This window comes from Sceloporus undulatus, chromosome 1 (genome assembly GCF_019175285.1).
Source record: "Sceloporus undulatus isolate JIND9_A2432 ecotype Alabama chromosome 1, SceUnd_v1.1, whole genome shotgun sequence".
NCBI lineage: Eukaryota > Metazoa > Chordata > Lepidosauria > Squamata > Phrynosomatidae > Sceloporus > Sceloporus undulatus.
In genome coordinates, this window is record NC_056522.1 from 67,737,198 (window position 1) to 67,758,604 (window position 21,407).

Genomic DNA, 21,407 nt, shown 5'->3' on the forward strand with positions numbered 1-21,407 from the left:
ACTGCATCACATATGAAGGAGACTGGCACAACAGTAATAAAATTAGGGCATTGTTAAAGATGCCTTACAGGTTTTTGACAGAATTGGGGAACTCTGTGTTGTTGATGTTTTTGGTGGCAGATCACCGTCTTTAAGAAGGCAGAAGGTTCTATCTTGAATTTTTCCAATGCACAGTTGATAAAGAAACATTTCACCAAATGGCTAACAGCTTCACCCCAATAAGACTCTGAGATAAAGATATTTTTAAAAAATAATTTGCCACAAGCATAGTCGTTTGCTATGAGAAATGATTAGGAAGTTACTCTGTGTCAGAGATCTTGCTGATAGTGGTCCTAAAAGAGTGAACAATAACAACAGTGACCATTAAAAAACCCTTTTGAGGAAGGTAAAATGAGGAGGGACGAAATAACTTTGAGAGGGGGACTTTGGGGAAATGAAAAAGTGCACTGGGGTCAGAAAAGACACCGATTAAACTTCTACAGTGGTTCTCATGTATGCATTTTTTCTGTGATAAAAACCTACATGATTGTTTTAAGTACATGCCCCAAAAGTGGTCTTTGCAATCACAGATCATTTTTCTGCACAAGTCAATAGAATAAATATGGAGAAAAGGGAAGCCCTCACTTCTCTGTCCATTTCCCAGGGTCCAGACAGGGCGAAGAGTGATTCTCTTATTATAAATGGTTTTCATGCTAAAGTCATCCTCCACTCTTCCTGTCAACTAACTGTATATTGCCTGCTTCCTTTCTAGTTGTTGCCAGTTTGAATGGTCACATCAAAACCCACCATGAGAAATCATGCTCTACCACATTATTTTACTTTTGCATATTACTTTTGTACATTTAAATATACAAAATACACAATTCAGTTACAAGGTTGTGCTAACTTTTCATCACATCTCTAGGTACCAAAGTTATATACCACCATCTCCCAATACTTATGTACCCCAAGAAAGACATTACAGTCTTATGGCCCTCTGTATCTATGGATTTTTTTAATCCATGGTTTCAAACACCTACATCTTGAAAATATTGAAAACGAATATAAATTCCCAAAGCAAACCTTAATTTTGACATTTTATGTAAGAGACACCATTTCACTACACCATTATATTTAATGGGATTTGAGGATCCATGGATTTTGTTATCCACAGAGGGTCCTGGAACCAACACCCAGTGGATAACATGGGCCCACTGTATTTGCATGACAAATTATCCCAAAGTTAAAGTTATGCAGTTTTCACAATCTCTTATAAATAAGTACTTGAGAAGAAAAGGTAACCAGATAATAACAATTCTCACTTCAGTAAGCAATTGATGTCCTTAATGGGAATATTTTAAAAAATACAATTATAGCTAAAGTTTATTAATTGAATTAACTATGACATTCATGCTATAACAAATTCAGGAGCTACCTACTTCTTCTGAAGACAAAGTGCTAGGATCAGTATCTTCTACTGGCTCTTTGGCTTCCTGTTCTGCTAAAAATAAATAAAAAGGCATTTCAAATTACTCTTATTTTATGCTTGACTATAGTAAACATTGAGTGTAATATATCTACATATAGAAATCGACCGATCGATAGACAGACAGACAGACAGACGAGGCTCTCTCTCTCTCTACACAGAGAGAGAGAGAGAGAGAAGCTAGATACAGGATATCTAGTCCATGGACTGGCAAAGCGCAGCTTGTGGGTGGCATGCCCCAGGCCCTTTTTGTGGCCCCTGGGAACCCCAGGTGGTAAAAACCATGCATTTTCCTCACTTTTGTTTGCCTCAAACTAGGGTTGCCATAATTCTGGACCCCGAAACTGGGACAAATGTAGGACAAATGTAGGACAAAATTTTCAAATGTAGGACATATTTTGTTAAAACGGAGGACACGCAATAAAAATGATGCTTTTTTAAAAGTGTTAATATAAATGCATGTTTCTTAGGCATGATCAAAATGGAGGACATTTTGGCATTGTTCCTAGACAGATGGCAGAAATGGACTTCCCTTTCTGGCCAACCTGCCTCCCCATTCCAAACAGCACATTTGGGCATTGAAGAGGAGGAAGAGTGGAAAAGGCAGAGGAGGAGGAAGAGGAGAAGAAGGAGGAGGAAGAAGAGGAGGAAGTAGAGAGGAAGAAGAAAGGGAGGAAGAGGGGAAGAAGAGGAGGAGGAGAAGAAGAGGAGGAGGAGGAAGATGAAGAAGAAGGGGAGGAAAAGGAGGAAGAAGGGGAGGAAGGAGCAGAGGAGGAAGAAGAAGAGGAGGAAAAAGATGAAGAAGAAGGGGAGGAAGAGGAGGAGGAAGAGGAGGAGAAGAAGAGGAGGAGGAAGAAGAAGAGGAGGAGGAGGAGAAGAGATGGAGAAGAAGAGGAGGAGGAAGAAGGAAGAGGAAGAAGGGGAGGAAGAAAAGGAGGAGGAGAGGAGGAAGAAGAAGAGGAGGAAAAAGATGAAGAAGAAAGGAAGAGGAGGAGGAAGAAGAAGAGGAAGAAGGGGAGGAAGAAAAGGAGGAGGAGAGGAGGCAGAAGGAGTAGGAGAAAGAGGAAAGGCTCTTTCCCCTGCCTGGCTTTCTCCGCCGGCGACGGAAGAAGCCAGGGAAGGGAGTGGGGCCTCGCTGAAGCGAAGCCCCAAACCTCTGCCTGGCTTTCTCCGTGGCCAGGGGAGGAAGCCAGGGAAGGGAATGGGGCCTTGCTTTCCCTGCCCCACTTCCCTCCGCGCGCGCGCGCCTGCCACTAACCCCTACTGAGGCCTGGGCTGGGCAGTGTTCAAGCCCTCGCCTTGGAGGCGAGGAAGGCGAGCTGGAGGAGGAGGTGGGTTGGCGCCGCAGCAGCCGCATTAGCGGCAGCGGCAATGGCCGGAGCGGGCCCCCAAACAGGGGACCAGGCACGGGTGGGGGCCCAAACCGGACCGTGACCGGGAGGGGCCCCCCAAAACCGTGCTGGTCACGGGGGGGGCCGTGCTATGGCAACCCTACCTCAAACTGACTTTTTGTGGGATGCAAAGGGAAATTTCACTGTGTTTGGAAGTCTGCCCTTGTCAGTGGTGAAATGATATTTTTTTGGCCAAATTTTCCAAACTTTTTTGCCATCAAGCACCTTCTTGGGGGCATTTCTACCATGTTTTGGACTGACCATGAGCTATTTTAAGCCAGAGAGACCTTTTTTTGAAACAGGAAATGAATAGGAAATTATGTCTGCTCACTTCCAGTTGTTGAAAAGGGCCTTTTCTGGATAAAAAATGGATCAGGAAAGGCCAAAAGCATGATGAAAATGCCCCCCTTTCCCCTAATGAGGATTTGTAATACACATTTTATTTTATTCTATTTTGTGAGAGTAGCTGGGGCAGGGGAGCAGCCCTCCAGTGTCTCATGCAGTGACTAATGTGGTGTCCCTACCCTCCCACAGTTGCTCACCCTTGATCTAGGCCAATGTTAATACGTAATACAAAGGTATATTACACATTCTGACCTTGATCTCTCATGCATGTGTGTGGAACATTTTAGTCCCTCAGAGTCAAACCTTGTATCAGAATTTGCACAGAGAACTAGACCTATAACATAGGCATTTTATAACACGTTGCAACTATAAACAATGTTCTTAGATTTTAGTCACAACACATTACACGTCACCTAACACTTTAAAATTTGCATTCTCTTTTTGTTCTGCTCCTTCTATTGTGTTCAACAAGGCAGATTTCACATCTTCATTTTTATTTGTAGATAAGAGATTTATTTAATTCAGTTTACATCCTGCATTTCTGCTGGCATAAGGCCAAAGTAGTTTACACCAAAGAGAAAAAACAAAGTACAGGTAAAAACTTAATCATAAAAAGGTTAAAGCCGTTAAATAAACAGTCCCATTTAAACACACACACACAGATTTAAAATAGTTTAAACACATTTACAATATAATAAACATAATAAAAGCACAGCCCACCCCATTAAAAGATCTTTCTTCCACAACCAATTAGCAGCTAAAAACCTGCCTAAAGAAAAAAGATCTTTGTGTGTGCATGTGCCTTCAAGTTGACTGTTGCCCATGAATTTCATAGGGCTTTCTTAGGCAAAGAATACCAAGATGGTTTTGCCAGTTTCTTTCTTTGAAATATAGCCTACTGCACTGGTATTCAATGGCAGTCTCCAGTCCAAGTACTCAGCATAGCTGACCCTTCTTAGCTTCCAAGATCAGATGGGATCTGGTGCCTTTAGGGTATTTAGGTTCTGCATACCAGTAAAAAAAAAAGAAAGCAAGGAAAGATCTACCCGACTATCCTATGGGAGGGAGGTAGCCGTTGCCTACTCTCTAGCATTTTAAAGATTAAAATGGGGAAATGTGCATCCAAACAACATCAGAGTATGGTAGAGATGGCAAAGGTTATTAACGAGGAAGAACACACAAGCTAGGTGAGTTTGCTTTTGCCCCTAAGCCTATGAGGAAAGGCAAAATTCCACCCCTTCTCTGAGTTAACTGCATGCAAACTAGTTTTGCACTTAAAACTTTATTTGCAGCAACTGAAGTAAACTGAGGACAAAGCTGGGAATGGGAGGAAGAGAAAGAAACTAGGTCATTTTAAAAGCAGCTGGAAAAGTGAGGTGACAGAGGATTTACTGGGACTGTCTCTGCCAAACTGGGAAAGTGGATAGGTAATCCACTGAGAAGGCTGCCTCCCATGCCCTGTAATGGTGGTGGGACCAAGAGAAAATGTTTCCAAAGATCTCAAAACTAGGCTTATATAGGGAGATACGGTCTTTCAGCTAGTCTGGATTTAAATCACATAGAACTTTATTGGTAATAATCAGCCATTTGAATTCTGTATAGAAACAGACCAGTACAGTGGTACCCCGGGATACGAATTACCCAGCTTACGAATTTTTCGGGATACGAAAAAATCCCATAGGGATTTATTGTTTCGGCTTACGAAGGTTTTTTCGGGTTACGAAAAAACCTCGGCGCTATTTTCAATGGAGCCGCGGCAGAGCCGCGGCTTTTTTTCCATTAGCGCCTATGGCAATTCAGGTTACGAAGGTTTTTCGGGTTACGAAATTAGCCGCGGAACGAATTAATTTCGTAACCCGAGGTACCACTGTAGTCAGAGAAGCGAATTTAACAAGTGTGTTATATGTTCCCTGTAACCAGCAGTCTAGCTGCAACAGTTTCTAAAAGCAGCCCCACCTACAGTGTATTACAGTAATTCAAATAGGATATAATCAAGGCATGTGCCACTGTAGCTAGATCTGATATTGCCAAGAACTGGTGCTGCTGAAACATTAGTTCTATGTATGCTAATACCATCGCAAGATTTCAGACTAATCATTGAAAACTTGAATGCTAAAGTTGGCAACAAAGAAGAATAAAAAAACAGTAGGAAGATTTGGATTAGGAACAAGAAATAAAGCAGAACAGCGTCTGACAGAATTCTGTGAAGCCAATAATCTATTCATTGCAAATACCGTATCTGTTTCATACAACCAGATAGGAGACTATACACCTGGATATCACCAGATGGTAAACACAAAAACCAGATAGGCTACATAATTGGAAGTAGAAGATGGAGCTCTATCCTTGTAGCCAAACCCAGACAAGGAGCTGATTGTGTCACAGACTATGAATTGCTCATAACAAAAATCAGAGTTAAGCTGAAGAAGAAAGCAAAAAACACTATTATACCAAAATATGACCTGAATAACATTTCAGATGAATTCAACAACAATGTAAAAAACAGATTTGAACTACGGAGTATAATTGACTGGGAACCTGAAGAACTGGGGATAGAGCCAGATTGGGGCCGTGGCAACCACATCCCGATCTGGCCTTTCTGGAGCACAAAAAGGGTGCCATAGCCACCAGTGCCACAGCTTTTTGGCACAACGCATGTACACACTGTGCCAAGGGAGCACCGAGACACTTCCCACTGTGCAGTGGGGTGCATGGCATCATGCCGACATGGGGGAGAGTTGGGGCATGCGACATGTGGTCCCACATCTCCCACTTCGCCCCAATGCTGGCATTTAGGACAAATGCAAGAAAACATTAACAATGGCCAAAAAGAAAGATGAGAAACAATGGATGACAGATGAAGCACTTCAGGCAATAAAAGAAAGAAGAAAAGCAAAAGCAAAGGGAGACAGGTACAAAACTTGAAGTATGAACACAACTATGTAACATCTGACACACAGGGATAAAGAGAAATATTACAATGACCAATGCAGAGAAATAGAAGACAACAACAAAAAGGGAAGAATGAGAGACCTCTATCAAAATCTTTCAAAAATTAAAGCCAAGTTCAAACCAAGAGGAAGAATGCTGTATGAAGAAAAAAAGAACATAATACAGAAACAAGAAGAAATAAAAAGACTCTGGTGGCAACACACAGAAGAGTTATACAAAAGAAATGAAGAAGTGAATGACATTTGGAATGAGGAGCCATTTGATGACGAACCCCAAATTCTAAGAAGTATAGTTGAATCTGAAATAAAGGAAATGGGGAAAAATAAATCAGCGGGAACAGTTGATATTCCAACTGAACTGCTACAATGATCACAGTTAGATGCATCTTCAGTGCTAACTGAAATATGGCAACAAATATGGAAAACAAAGAGGTGGCCAACAGACTGGAAATGCTTGATATACATACCAATCCACAAAAAAGGAGATACAAAAGACTACAGCAACTATAGGACAATAGCACTAATCTCACATGCAAGCAAAATAACACTCAGAATTTTGCAGCATGGATTCCAACCATACATGGAGAGATTCCAGAGGTTCAAGCAGGATTCAGAAAAGGAAGGGGAACTAGGGACCACATTGCAAACATATAATGGCTAATGGAGTGCACCAAAGAATTCCAGAAAAGAATCAGCATGTGTTTCATAGACTACAGCAAAGCATTTGACTGTATAGATCACAAAAACCTATGGAATGCACTCAAAGACATGGGTGTGCCACTACATCTGACAGTCCTGATGAGGAATCTGTACCAAGAGGCCACCATCAGAACAGAATTTGGGAAAACAGAGTAGTTCCCACTAGGCAAAGGGGTCAGACAAGGCTGCATTCTATCACCCTACGTGTTTAATTTATATGTTGAAAACATCATAAGAAAAGCAGAGTTAGAAACAGAAAAAGAAGGAGTGAAGATAGGAGGAAGCAACATTAACAACCTAAGACAGCGCTATATAAATAATAATAATAATAATAATAATAATATGCGGACGACAGTATAATACAGTTGCCTCTCCGTTTGCATGGGCTTCAGATCCATGACCTTTGCTTACTTGTGAGGAGAATATGGAGGGGGTTAAAATGGGGCATGTGCTGCAGCTGCTCGTGGGCACGTGCCCCCATTCAAGCCTATAGGGCTTGAATATCTGCAAATTTCAGTTTTCATGGGGTGTCTGGAACGGATTCCTCATGAAAACAGAGGGCTGACTGTATTAGCAGAAGACATTCAGGAATTGGAACAGTTAATAATGAAGTCAAAGATGAACATGCAAAAGCAAGTCTGATACTGAACATAAAGAAAACAAAAATAATGACCACAGAAAAAACACACAAATTCAATCTAGAGAATGAGAAAATTGAAATAGTTAAAGAATTCCCCTATCTAGGATCAAACATTGACCAGAATGGAGACTGCAGAAATAAGAAGAATAGGAATGGGAAGGGCAGCTATGCCATTCAGTACTTGTACATTTCTCCAACTACCCTCCTGCTTGAGATGCACTGGCCAGACTAGGAACTACTGCTGTTTAACTAATGTTAGTGCAACACTGGAGTAATCTAAATTCTTATATCTGCTTTTGAAAAATACAAAAGCCCTACACCTTCTTATGGAAGCCATCTATTCTTGAATGAAAATTCTTGCACATCTGTCAACACTGCAGCACATAGGATCGCCTAAATATACACAGGAATGCTCACTTGTTTGAAAACATTCTCTAATAAATGAATGGCTGGTAAGGAAGCTATCTCTCTTCCTGTTTTACTGTTGTTGTTGCTCCATCCAGTATTGAGTTGCTGTACAAATTATCCAAGCAACACTATCATATCCTTTATAGTAATAACACAGCAGAGTGTGAGAGACAATCCTTCTGGTGATGCATTATGCCCAGGGAGAGCCTAGTTTGAAATCCCATTCATCCCTCCAAAACCCCTTATTAACAGTGCATGTTTTGTTGTTATTGTTATGTGCCTTCAAATCAGCTCTTACTTATAGCTATCCTATCACTGGGTTTTATTGGCAAGATTTATTTAGAGGACCATTGCCATTGGTTTCCTTTAGGTCAGGGGTTCCCAACCTTTTCTATACACCACACCCCTAGGAAATATTTGATTAATGTCCACATGCCTTACAAAAGTAGTATCACATTTGAAGAGGAAGAAGTCTAACTTCTAATTTTGGAATCACAAATTGAATCATATATAATATTGTGGCTGAACAAACTCAACTGTAAAAAATAATAATAATTATTATATTGCAATTTATGTATTCAGAAAAAAATGATGGATGATCTGTGACACAAGCCACTCTTTGTCACACACCCTGAAATCGATCTCCCATCTCCAGGGAGTGTAGGCACCCCAGGTTGGGAACCTGCACTAGGCTGAGAAAATGTGACTTGCCCAAGATACGTTTCCATAGCTAAGTGGACATTCAAATCTTGGTCTCCCAAGTCCAGCACTCAAACCACTGTACCACCCTGGCTCAAGACATGTGCATACTAACTCAGAAGTAAATCTCACCTTGTTCCAAGAGGCTTCTTTCCAGGTAGATGCCTATAAATTTAAAGACAGAAGGACCTTACTTTTATTCAGAATTATTGAGATGATAAAGATAGGATCTCTGGGGCATCACCTTGAACCTTTTAGAGCATTGGTTCTCGACTTTCCTAATGCCACAACCCTTTAATATAGTTGTGGTGACTCACTGAGCAGTGTCTCAGTTCCTAAGACAATTGCAAATTTGTGTTTTCTGATGGTCTTAGGCGACCCCTGTGAAAAGGCCATTCGACCCCCAAAGGGTTCGCAACCCACAGGTAGAGAACTGCTGCCTTAGAGGAACATCAGGATGATAGAATCACAGAGCTGGAAGAGACCTCAAGGGCCATCCAGTCCAACCCCCTGCCATGCAGGAACACACAATCAAAGCACCCCCGACAGATGGCCATACAGCCTCTCTTTAAAAAACTCCAACGAAGGAGACTCCACCACATTCCAGGGAAGTATTTTCCACTCTCGAACAGCTCTTACTGTCAAGAAGGTCTTCCTAATGTTGAGTAAAATTTCCTGTAGTTTGCATTCATTGCTTCATGTTCTAATCTCTGGAGCAGCAGAAATCAAGTTTCCTCCATCCTCAATATGACATCCTTTCAAATATTTAAACAGGGCTATCATATCACCTCTTAATTTTCTCTTCTCCAGGCTAAATATACCCAGCTCCCTAAGTCTCTACTCATAAGGCATGGTTTCTAGACCCTTCACCATGTTGTTTGCCCTCCTATGACACACTTGTCAACATCCTTTTTCATACAATCATAGAATCATAGAGTTGGAAGAGACCACAAGGGCCATCCAGTCCAAGTCCCTGCCATGCAGGAAATCTAAATCAAAGCATCCTCAACAGATGGCCATCCTGCCTCTGTTTGAAGACCTCCAAGGAAGGAGACTCCATCACACTCCGAGGGAGTTTGTTCTATTATCCAACAGCCCTTACTGTCAGGAAGTTCCTCCTAATGTTGAAGTGGAATCTCTTTTCCTGCAGTTTGCATCCATTGTTCCGTGTTCTAGTCTCTGGAGCAGCAGAAAACAAACTTGCTCCCTCCTCAATATGACATCCCTTCAAATATCTATCATATCACCTCTTAACCTTCTCTTCTCCAGGCTAAACATCCCCAGCTCCCTAAGGCATTCCTCATAGGGCATGGTTTCCAGAACCTTCACCATTTTAGTTGCCCTCCTTTGGATATGCTCCAGTTTCTTTTGAATTGTGATGCCCAGAAACTGATGCAAGATTCCAGGTGAGGCCTGGCCAAAGCAGAATAGAGTGGTACCATTACTTCCCTTTATCTAGACACTATACTTCTATTGATGCAACCTAGGTGCAGTAGAGACCTCCCAAAAAGGGAAGCCTGACAATTCCTTTTTCCCCCCCACAGGGAAGCCGCAGCCGCCAAACTGCATGAAAAGCAGGTTCTTTTTGTGATATCACTGTGACGCCCGAGTGCGCCAATGGTGCACTTGTGACATCACAAGCACGGCACGACATGCGGATGCTATGTGTCCGTCATGTAACAGTGGCGATGCCTGTATACACGGGGCGCCACCATTGTTACGGTGCCGCGCTGTACTAGGGTTAGGGACTGTGTGGTTGCCGTGCAGTCCCTTAACCCTAGTATGCCGCCAGCATGGTGCATTTGGCGCATCTGTACCACAGATTCTGTACCTAGAATCGCATTGGCTTTTTTAGCTGCAGAGCCATACTGCAGACCCATGTTCAACTTGTAGTCTACTAGGACTCCTAGATTCCTTTCACATGTACTGTCGTCAAGCCAGATGTCCTCCATCCTATATCTATGCATTTCATTTTTTTCTCCCTAAGTGCAATACTTTACATTTCTCCTTGTTGAAATTCATTTTGTTAGTTGTTGCCCAGCATTCTATTAAGATCATTTTGAATTTTGATCTTGTCCTTTGGGGTATTAGCTACTCCTCCAAGTTCTATTTTCATGTCATCTGCAAATTTTATAGGCATGTCCTCTATTCCTTCATCCAAGTCATAGATAAAGATGTTGAATAGCACTGGGCCCAGGACAGAACCCTGTGGCACAACACTGGTCATTTCTCTCCAGGATGAAGAGGAGCCATTAGTGACCACCCTTTGGGTTGGGCCTTTCAACCTATTACAAATCCACCTAACAGTAGCATTGTCTAGTCCACAATTTACTAGCTTGTTTGCAAGAATATCATGGAGGGACCTTGTTGAAGGCCTTATTGAAATCAAGATATGCTATCAGCATTCCCTTCATCTTCCAAACATGTGACTCTATCAAAAAAAATGAGATAAGGTTAGTTTAGTATGCTTTGTTTTTGAAAAACCCATGTTGACTTTTTGTTATTATGGCATTCCCTTCTAAATTCTTACAGACTCTCTCTTTAATGATCTGCTATTGAATCTTTGCTGGTATTGTTGTCAGGCTAACTAGGTGGTAATTGTTAGGGTCCTCCTTTTTTCCCTTTTTGAAAATGGGTACAACGTTTGCCCCCCCCCCCCCCAGTCCATTGGGATTTATGTTCTCCAAGAATTATTGCCAATGGCTCTGAGATTACATTTGCCAGTTCTTTTAATACCCTTGAATGTAGTTCATCTGGCCCCAGAGACTTGAATTAATTTAGATTAACCAGGTATTCCTGTACTACCTCTTTACTTATTCTTTGCTTCATTTCCTCTATTGTGCCCTCCTCTGCTCCATTTTCCTCAGGTTGAGCACCCTTTTCCTTTTCTGAGAAGACTGAGGCAAAGAAGGTGTTGAGTAGTTCTGCCTTTTCTCTGTCTTCTGTTAGCAATTCTCCATGTTCTCCATGCAGTGGCCCTACCATTTCCTTCTTCTTCCTTTTGCTACGGACATACCCCTCTCTAGCAAGCCTGAGCTCATTCTGCACTTTAGTTTTTCTGCCTTTATCCTTTCATGTGTTAGGTATTTGTTTGAATCTCCTCTTTGGTGTTGTCCCCCTTTTCCATTTCTTATACATGTCCCTTTTAAAACTTAGCTTAGTTGAAAGTTCTTTAGTTATCCATCCTGGTTTCTTGAGACACTTCCCATTTTTCCTCTGCACTGGGACTTTTTGAATTTGTGCCTTCAGTATCTCCCTTTTGAGAAACTCTCATCCATCCTGAATTCCCTTCTCTTTTAACATTCCTGATTATGGGATCACATAAGGCCGCGTTCCCACTGTGATTTAAAATGAATTGCTGATTGGGTTATATGACTGTCATTCCCATTTGAAACCAGTTCCAGTCTGACTGTGATTGGTTTCAATCATGATGAAGCGAGGCAAATGCAAAAAAACTTAATATGAGGACTGTATCACTTCTGCTGCTCACTGTCTGAAGGGCCACCAAGATTGTTGTTATTGAAGAGCCCATCATGGCTTTGCCAAATGAATATCCAGTTCTATGTACAGTGTCTTATATTTCCTACATAATATAGAGCTCCAGAAGGTGTATATTTCTGCTCTGCATTGTGATGTTGTGTCACTGTTTTATTAGTAATGACTCTTATTACAGTTGTTGAGGATAGCTATTTTTAAGATGAAGCAACTGAAAGCTTCTTTTATGGAGAATAAACCCATTCTTATCTTATTAAACTAACATTCTGAAAACGAACTTGAAACCAAAGTAGATAGATAAGAATCACTGAAAAAATGCTGAAAGTACTAGATACTTTGCCAATTTCCAGTTCGCTTCTTATTCCTCTTTGCTTTATGAAGCTTAAAATGGTTCCAGCTCAAGATGTTATAAAAAACAAGGAAAGAATCATCTTTGCAGTAGTACTACTTTTAGATAAGATTCTCAAACAAATGAGGAGGAGATGGTAATCCTTAAGACAACTACTTGTTGTACAAAAGGTTTAATGGTTTTCCTTTTAGTTTGTGTGTTTGATTTTTGTTTTTTTGGAAATTTGAGCTTAGTCTGCATTCCTGCAGACTGGGATTTATCAATAGATCTTGTAGCAATCTGTAGTAGCTTGTTAAGAGCTTCTCACTCGTTTCAGCAACCTATAATATCAACAATTAAAAGTGAATTTTTCTCTCTGAAATTATAGTGCTGAAAATAACATTAAGGAGAAAACTAAAGTGGATTTTTTGTGCATAGGGACTCGATTCTCTCTTGTCCCGTTTGTCTTCAAGCCACTTCCGACTTATGGCAACCCTAAGGTGACTCTATCACAGGGTTTTCTTGGCATGTTTCTTCAGAGAGGGTTGCCATTGCCATGCTCTGAGGCTGAGAGAGTGTGACTTGCTCAAGGTCACCAAGTGAGTTTTCATGGCTCAGCAGGGATTTGAATCCTGGTCTTCAGAGTCATAGACCAACATTCAAACTACTACACCATACTGGCTGCTAAAAAGAATGTACTATTAATGGCCCCCAGTTTGTTAGCTTGTTCACAGTCTTCCAATTCTTTGGTATGATTTGCCCAAGGTCACCCAGATGGCTAAGTGGGGATTTGAACTCTGCTCTCCAAAGGCATAGTCCAACACTCAAACCACTACACCACATTGGCTGCTGGTGCCTCACAAAACTACAAATCCCAGGGCAGCGTGGGATGGAGTCACGGCAGTTAAAGTGGTGTCAAACTGCATTATTTCTTCAGTGTGGAAGTTATTACTTGCAAATTGGGTATGGAGCGAAGCTCCTGAACTTTCTCTCCTGTAGGTGAAGGGCCTCTCAGGCGGGGTGAGGAGGACAAGGCACCACAAATGTAGGACATTCAAGAGAAATGTACGGCAGTACCCAATAAAAGCTAAAAACACTCAAAACACTCATATAAATATAAATCCATGCCACTTGGGCATGCGCCACAATGGAAAACATTTTGGAATTCCTCCTAGACAGAAGGCAGAAATGGAGGACAGGTCTAGGAAAAGGAGAGCATACTCTCTAAAGCCCCAAAAGAGAGAGAAAGAGAGAGAAGAAAAAGAAAGATGTTCCTGGACATTGTCTGCCTCAGAGTCTGCAACTGTATTCTTGCTCTCCTTTGGTTTCGAAGAGCTTGTTGAAGTCACATTATTCCTCTTGGGCCAGGCAGAAATCTGTTCTTGCAGGAGAAGGCAACTTTTCTGCTGCAATTTTGCTCGACTTCAGAGGGATGCTGCAGGGCTTAATTTCTTTGGTGTCTGAGGGAATGATTCATCCAGTCCTTTGAGGGCAAGGTGCTCCAGAAAGGCCTCCTTTCCCACTCCCTCAGATGTAGGCCTAAGGATTCAGATGGAGGAGCCGGCCTTTTTCCAGGACTTGTCCTACATTTCAGCCTTTGGTCCAGGAGGAATTCCCACATGTCCTCCATTTTGAGCATGACAAAGAAGCATGGCTTGACATTTCTAGGAGTGTTCTTAGCTGTTCTTTGGCCAGGTCCTCCCATTGTTTTCCTGAAGGTCCTCCATTTTTGCAGTGCCTTGTCTCCCTTTGCAGTGAGGAGATGTGGCCACCCTGCTCCTCACCCCCCCCCCCAAGACTGCAGGCTGGCCAGAGGTCCTCCTTTTCCAGGACATGTCCTACGTTTCCACCTTCTGTCGGGGAGGAATTAGGGCATGCTTAAGAAGCATGAATTTACACTTCTATGAGTGTTTTGAGCTTTTCTTTGTCCATGCCCTCCATTTGTGGGAAGGTCCTCAATTCTCCATAGCTGCCCTCCATTTCTAGGAGTGTTTCAAGGCTTAATGTGGCCAGGGCCAGGCCCTCCTTTTTTCCTCCCAGGGCGTCCTCCCTTTGTGCAGTGCCTTGTCCCCCTTGGCAGCGAGGAGGAGGACCCCTGGCCACTCTAGGCCCAGGAGCAGGAGGAGGACCCCCCGCCACAGAGTCCTCTTCTAGCCCTCCCTGCCTCCCTCCCTCGTGGCCACTCCGGGGTCCGCCTCCCTCCCTCCCTCCCTCCCTTCCTGGCCCAGCCCAGTCCCGCCCAGCGGCCACAGGAGCAGATGGATGGGCAGCAGCCTCTCCGGCCAGGCGCAGCCAATGCCCCCCTTTCTCTCCCCTGGCAGCCACAAAAGAGGCGGGCTTGGCTTGCTTTCTCCTTACCTTGAGGCAGAGGGTCTCCCTGGGGAGAAGCCATGGGGAGGGGGAGGAGGCTGAGGGGGTCCCTGGAAGGCTTGGAGGGGGCTGCCCTTTCCCCCTGCTGCCTATGCCCCCCCAAAGAGAGCAGTCGGGTGAGCCTCCGCCTTTTGCAAGTCAAGTTCCTCCTGGAGCTGGAGAGCCTCTCTCAGGGGAGCGGAAGGAGCTGCAGGTAAAGCCACACTTCACAGGGAAAGAAGCAGCAGCAGCAGCAGCCCAGGTTCTCTAGTCTCCCCACCCCTCCAGGGACAGACAGAGATTTCAGGCCAGAGGAGGGCTTCCTTTCCTCCCCCTTCCTCTCCTGATTCATCTTTCCATTCTCTTCTTCAGCCAGCCCTCCATATGATCCACAGATTTTTTTTTAACTTTAGAACACTTATTGTTTATAAAAGATAAAACACAGTCACATTGCCCTTCTGCTTTAAAAGACAAACATACAAAACTGAGCTCTCCTTCAGAACTCCAGACCCCAAAACAAATCTCCTATGATGCTGTGATGGGACACGAGCATCAGAGTTGTGGTTTAAAGATTATTACACAGAGGCTTGCTGTGCTGAAATGGCCAGCAAAATACCCCGGAAGCGCAAAGGTGTGATAGCCAGTTGCACTTCTGAAGCATCACTGAAGCGTCCCCTCACCTCCCCTTTCAGCAAAATGTAGGCAGAGCAGCCATTTGTGCATAATGGGAATTCCCATTGTTGAAGAAATGGCTGCTCTGAGAACACTTTGTCAAAGGGAGAGGAGAGGGGACGCTTCAGTGACGCTACACCTTCTGGCTTCTGGAGCATTTTGCCGGCCACTTTTCCTTGAACTGGTTACTGTTCCTTGCCTCAGAGGTTCTGCTGATATCATCTGTAAGCTTCTCCATTGACCATCCTTCCCAGAACTTTGTCCACCATTGATCCATGGACAGATAACCACGGAGCTTATTTCACAACTTGTAAAACTGGCTTACCTCTAGAAATAAAAATTGAATGAAATTAAAGAATAATAATACATTCTTATACATACTCCTAAACACCATTAACTTGTTTTAAGACATCAGGTAGGCCTCTTAGGGGCCCTGTCCTACAAATAAGGGCTCCGCGAGTCAAAAAGGTTGGGAACCTCTGAATTAGACTGCAGTCAGGAAATCAGAAGATTAAGAATGGAGAGGGCAGCTATGAAAGAATTAAAATGCAAAGATATACAACTGAGCACAAAAGTCAGAATCATATCTTTTCCTTTTTATGCCGTGACAAACTAACATCATCTGTTTGAAAAGTCAGTATCTTGCTGTGTGTGTTGTTGCGTGCTTTAACATTGATTCTGACTCCAGACAACTCTCCCATAAGCAATATTTATTCTAGGCTGAGAAATGTGTGATTGGCCCAAGATTACTCAGTGGTTTTCCATGGATGACCAGTAGTCAAACTCATTCTTCCTGAATCCAAGTTCAGCACTCAAACCAATACACCAGTAAATCTCAAGAAACTCAGTTGGATTCACTTCTGAGTACACTTTGGGGTACATTCAGATGGAGGGTATTGACAAAGGATGCTTTTTGCTTCCATAACAAACCCTAAAGGTTAAAAAACATGACTACAAATCAATGATGTCATCTGGATACTATGCCCATATAAATCCATGAATGACACCTGGTGACAATGGGGTCATTCCCACTGTGATATAAATCGCAGCAGGATTTGGGTTATATACCCTAGTTCCCATTTGAAATCAATCCTAATCCTTATGAAATCGATTTCAAAGGGGAAAATACGGGGGAAACGCAAACCCCCCGATGTTTCCTGGCACCACTTTCAAAGTGGTGTTTTTTGGAATGAATTGATTTATTATAAAATAAATCAATTCATCCAAGTGAAAGCCACAGGTGGATTCACTTCTGCCGCCAGTGACAGGTCAGGGGGATCTGCAATGGCCCCGGCCATCTCCCTGTCACCGGCCTTCCCTCCTCCCTCCCTCCCTCCCTCCTTTCTTTTTCTCCTCCTTTTTCTTTTTGTTTGCTGGCTGGCTGGCTGGCCAGCCAGCCTACCTACCTACCTCGCTGCTGGTAGCTTTGAGGGGGTGGTGGTGGTGGCAGCAGCGGCAGCTGTCAGGGTTTGGTGCTGGCCTCCTCCTCCTCCATGCAGAATCCTTCCCCCCCCCTTTGCGGGGACCTGGAGGCAGGCCGGGAGCACAGAGGCATGGATGCTGGGGAAGCACGCATGTACGTACGTCCTCCATCCTCCGTCTTCCCAGCCTGCCTCTCTCCTTCCGCCCTGGCCTCCTTCTAAGGTAGGCCTACCAGGGCAGAGAAGGGAAAGGAGGCCAAGCAGCAGACAACGATCCAGCATGGAGGAGGAGGAGGAAGAGGAGAGGGCCAGCACCGAGCCCTGATGGCCACTGCCGCTGCCGGGCCCCTCAAAGCCACCAGCAGCCAGGTAGGCAGGCAGGCAGGCAGAGTGCAGAGAGTGAACAGGAAGATAGGAGGAACAAGTGCTGACAGATAGGTGGGGGCCAAACCATGAAGGGCTTTGAAAGTTAGTAATAACAGCTTATAACGGATTCTAAATGGGATTGGGAGCCAGTGAAGGGACAACAATAATGGAGGGACATGATCATAATGGTGGGCGGAAAAAATAATCCTAGCAGCAGAGTGTTGTACTGAAATCAAGGGGGCAAGATGGGAAAGAGGAAGCCCAGTTAGCAAAGCATTACAGTAATCGAGGCGAGAAATTACCAGTGCATGAACCAGAGTCTTAGCAGTAAAAACTGAAAGAAAAGGACTGATTCTCGCTAGGTTGTAAAGAAAGAAATGACATGACTTTTAATTTCCTGTTTAAGTATCTCCCATTGAAATCAATTTGATTTAGTAGTGCTTATCTTTCAATTAGGCATGTGTTAAACAAACAAAAAATCTGCAGTGAGCATTCTTTCTGCTGTATTTTTAAATAAGGGAACTTTCACTATTTGAACTGGAATGATCATGGGTTTGTATCCTAGGAGATACAAATGGCAGAAATCATGGGTGATTTCCCCTCTCCAGTAGCTTATTACATTACAGTCTACATAGTTTTTAACAGCTCCCACCCCACGATGCACTAAAAAGACTTTCCAAGGTCCAAGCAGCTTTGTTCATTTACTCAGTGGATTGTCATTTTTGCTTGGTTGACAGCCTAATCCTAGACATGTTTATGCAGAAGTTCAATGAGCCATGGCTCTAGGAAAGAATACAAAACTAGGTGAACTTGGTTGAAAATCAATGTGGCAATTACTTTGTTGTATAATTGTTAAGAGAGGCCTTCATAAATTGTATGTGCTATGTTCTCTGGGCTTGATGGATGACAAATCAAAGGAATAAGTAAAATACAGATTCTTGTCATGAATGTAGATTTTTATATTTCTCTTGAACAGCAGCCAATAGAAATGTGACTTCAGTTATTTCTGTACATTCTGTCTCTTCCAAAGCATCAAGATGTTCATTGATCCTTGTCATTTCCCCTTCATGGTTGAAATACAGATCTATAAATTACAAACTTTCCTGATCAAATCATTCATTATCTGTAAATAAGCTGTTTCTGCATTCAGTTTAGAATTTAATGACATTCAGTTTAGAAATACAATACTGTATACTTAAGCTCTGAACAACTGAGATGTAGAGAGTGATGGTGCTTCCAGATGGATGCCTCCTGACTGTGTTTCATAGAAAACAAGATGTAGTTTTGAATCAGAGCAAAAACTCTCTAGTCCAGTATACTAAATCTCAAGTATCCCACCAATGCCAGTGGGAAGCCTATAAGCAGAACATGAGTGCAAAGGCACCCTTCCACTTGTGTTCCCAAGCAACTGGTTTTGAGAGACATGCTGCCTATGATCCTTGAAGTACCTATGATTAGTAGCTGTGATACCATATTCTCCATGCATTTGCCTAATTCAACATTAATGCCACCGATTCAGTGAGTTTGTTCTAGTTGGGACTGCCAATTGGATTTAAACCTATAATGAAATATGATACGTCTGGAATGGGAATCAAGCAGCCTACCAGATGCTGAGTTGCAACTCCCAGTAGTCTTAACCAACACAGGTAATATACAACAAAATCTAAAATCCAAAAACCAGTAATACCGTTTTTGGGCCAGCTAAAAAAGCACAAAGAACAACATTACTGGATTGTGGATTTTGGTTGTATTTAGCCAACATACTCGTAGCTATGCCTGAATATGCAACATAGGTAATGTTATGGAATGCAGAGAGGTATAGTTTAATAACATTTGGAAGATTGTGCAATATCCAGCCATGCAGTACAGAACTGAGTTAATTTGTAACTATGAATTTCATTTGTTTACAGTTTATATTGATTAATTAAATGTTGCTTACCAAGCAGATACTGATTTTTCAGACAGATATTGTGAACTAGATTTTAAAACCATTTTTCATAGTTTAAAGAAGGGGTGCAACTAATACAACCCTTTTGATGCTGTTAGATTGCAAGTCTTAGCAGCTGTAGCTAGCATAGCTAATGATGAGAAGTGGCGCAGTCCAACAAAATCTGGAGGGCTGCATGATTTCCACCCCAGCTATGAAGAAAAGTAACACAAAACTAATAAAAGAAAAAAAACCCCTCCAAACTTCCCTTAACAACTCAGAAAAAGAAAGAGTGCCCTCTGCTGATTCCCATCCCGGTAATTTTATCAAAAATGGGGAGGAGTTGTAACATGCAGTGTGTGCATGTGCTTTCAGGTCGCTTGTCGGTTTATAGCATTAATTTCAATCTAACAACATCAAAAGGGTTGCATGAGTTCCACCCCTGCTTTAAACTGATTGTAAAGTGTAAAGATATAAGTGAGGATCTTTTAAGCCACCATAATACTTATCCCCATATACGGATGTCAGAGTTGGACAGTGAAGAAAGCCAATAGAAAGAAAATACTCATTTGAGATGTGGTGCTGGAGAAGAGTGCCAAGTAACAAAGATGAGCACTGGCCCCTACAGTTGGATCCAACTTGACAACCTTGTAAAAGGGGAATACCTTTATCTTTACCTATTTAAATCAATGTGAAGTTCCATTTCCAAGTAAGTAATGACTTGTAGGCACACAACAACAACAACCATTGCAAACTCCCAGATTCCATAGGATAGAACCATGGTAGTTAAAGTGCTATACTTGTGTAGTGTGCAAGGACCCCCAGACTTGGAACCAACATGCAGAGGTCCTACCTGCGCTGTATGCCACCATCAGAGACAGCATTGCTTTTCTGATGCTCTTCTGAGTCAAACTGGGACATGGAATAATTGCTTCAGATCTTGAAGGTGATACAAATGCTCAGTTCAGTAGAATTAATACTGGAGTGCTGTCTCTAGGGCTACTTGCCTGGCGATCAGACTAATGAGTTTTAAGAAAGAGGCTTAGACCTTTTTAATCTCCTGGTGTTTAAATTAATAGATTTGATATTCTTGTTACTTTTGTTTTGTGGCTGATTCTGCTAGTTTATTGATAGGGATTTTTTATTTTTTAATCTTTTTATCATAATAAAGTAGTTTTTTTTAAATAAACAAATTCCATGGAGTTTGGACTTTTTTGCTAAAACTAAATGTTAAGTGGGCATAGAAATTACACTGATCCCTCCATATGTGTGGCTTTGATATTTGCGGATTTGATTATTCATGGATTTGATTAATATGTTTTCTCTAGGAATCTCTAGGTCCTCCAGTGCAACTCTGTGGTCAACTTTAACCAATAGTCACACTGAAGGACCTAGCTGCTCCTCCTCCAGTGCAATTATGGTCAATGTCTGTCAGACGTTGACCACAGAGTTGCACTGGAGGACCTAGAGATTCATAGAGAGAAGACTCTACTAGGCATTTGTAGCTCCTCCAGAGCAGTTCTATGGTCAGTATCTATCGAACGTTGACCACAGAGTTGCACTAGAGGACCTAGAAATTCCTAGAGAGGTGTCCTCTCAGGTAAAAACATGGTGTTTTTGTTATTTGCATTTTTTTCATATTCGTAGGGGTCTTGTGCTCCTAACCCTAGCGAATATGGAGGGAGAAATGTAATTTTCTTATTGCTCAATGTGTTTAGTGATGGGAATGGACAGCAGTACATACAAAGGTAGATGCTCAGTTTGAGAAGAGCTAGATACCACTGTTCCAGGGATATTGTGAAGACCCTTTGTCTTTGGAAAATATTGAACAGAGATAACAAGAGGTGGGAGCAGAAACAGCTGACGACCCCTCTTCAGAGTCAGCTGCACTTTCAAAACCTGGCATCATAACAGTTTAGGGATTCTGTTGGTCTACCGACCACCCTGTGCGCTAACAGACTCCCTGACCGAGCTGACACAGCTGGTCTCGGAACTGGTGTTGGAGTCCCCTAGGCTTTTGGTCCTGGGGGACCTCAACATCCCTTTCGAGGCCAGCCAAGGTCCAACTGGTGCGGCTCGGGAGTTCATGGCTACCATGATTGCCATGGGCCTGTTCCAGTTGGTATCAGGGCCCATGCACTCTGCTGGTAATACACTTGATGTTGTCTTTTGTACGGATGTGGAGACTCCGTGGGCAGAGGTGACTAATATCTCTGCCCTGTCATGGACGGACCATTTCCTGGTTGAGGCT

At 42.7% G+C, this 21,407-nt stretch overlaps 1 protein-coding gene across 5 annotated transcripts in view; it reads right to left on the reverse strand.

Moving 5' to 3' along the window:
* The window catches only part of EDARADD (EDAR associated death domain), a 32,025-nt gene extending 17,059 nt beyond the window's left edge, over window positions 1-14,966 (reverse strand). The window contains exons 1-3 of one of the 5 annotated variants that reach the window (XM_042440626.1): window positions 14,780-14,966; window positions 8,731-8,763; window positions 1,419-1,477 (exon numbers count right to left, since the gene is read on the reverse strand). In XM_042440626.1, the coding sequence (XP_042296560.1) occupies window positions 1,419-1,477; window positions 8,731-8,763; window positions 14,780-14,813 (126 nt within the window). In that variant the 5' untranslated portion in view covers window positions 14,814-14,966. Of the gene's footprint in view, window positions 1-1,418; window positions 1,481-3,187; window positions 3,279-8,730; window positions 8,764-14,779 lie in introns of those variants that run through there. The other 4 variants (XM_042440542.1, XM_042440864.1, XM_042440775.1 and 1 more) reach the window with 4 other exon arrangements.
* Between the last annotated feature and the right edge of the window lie 6,441 nt (window positions 14,967-21,407).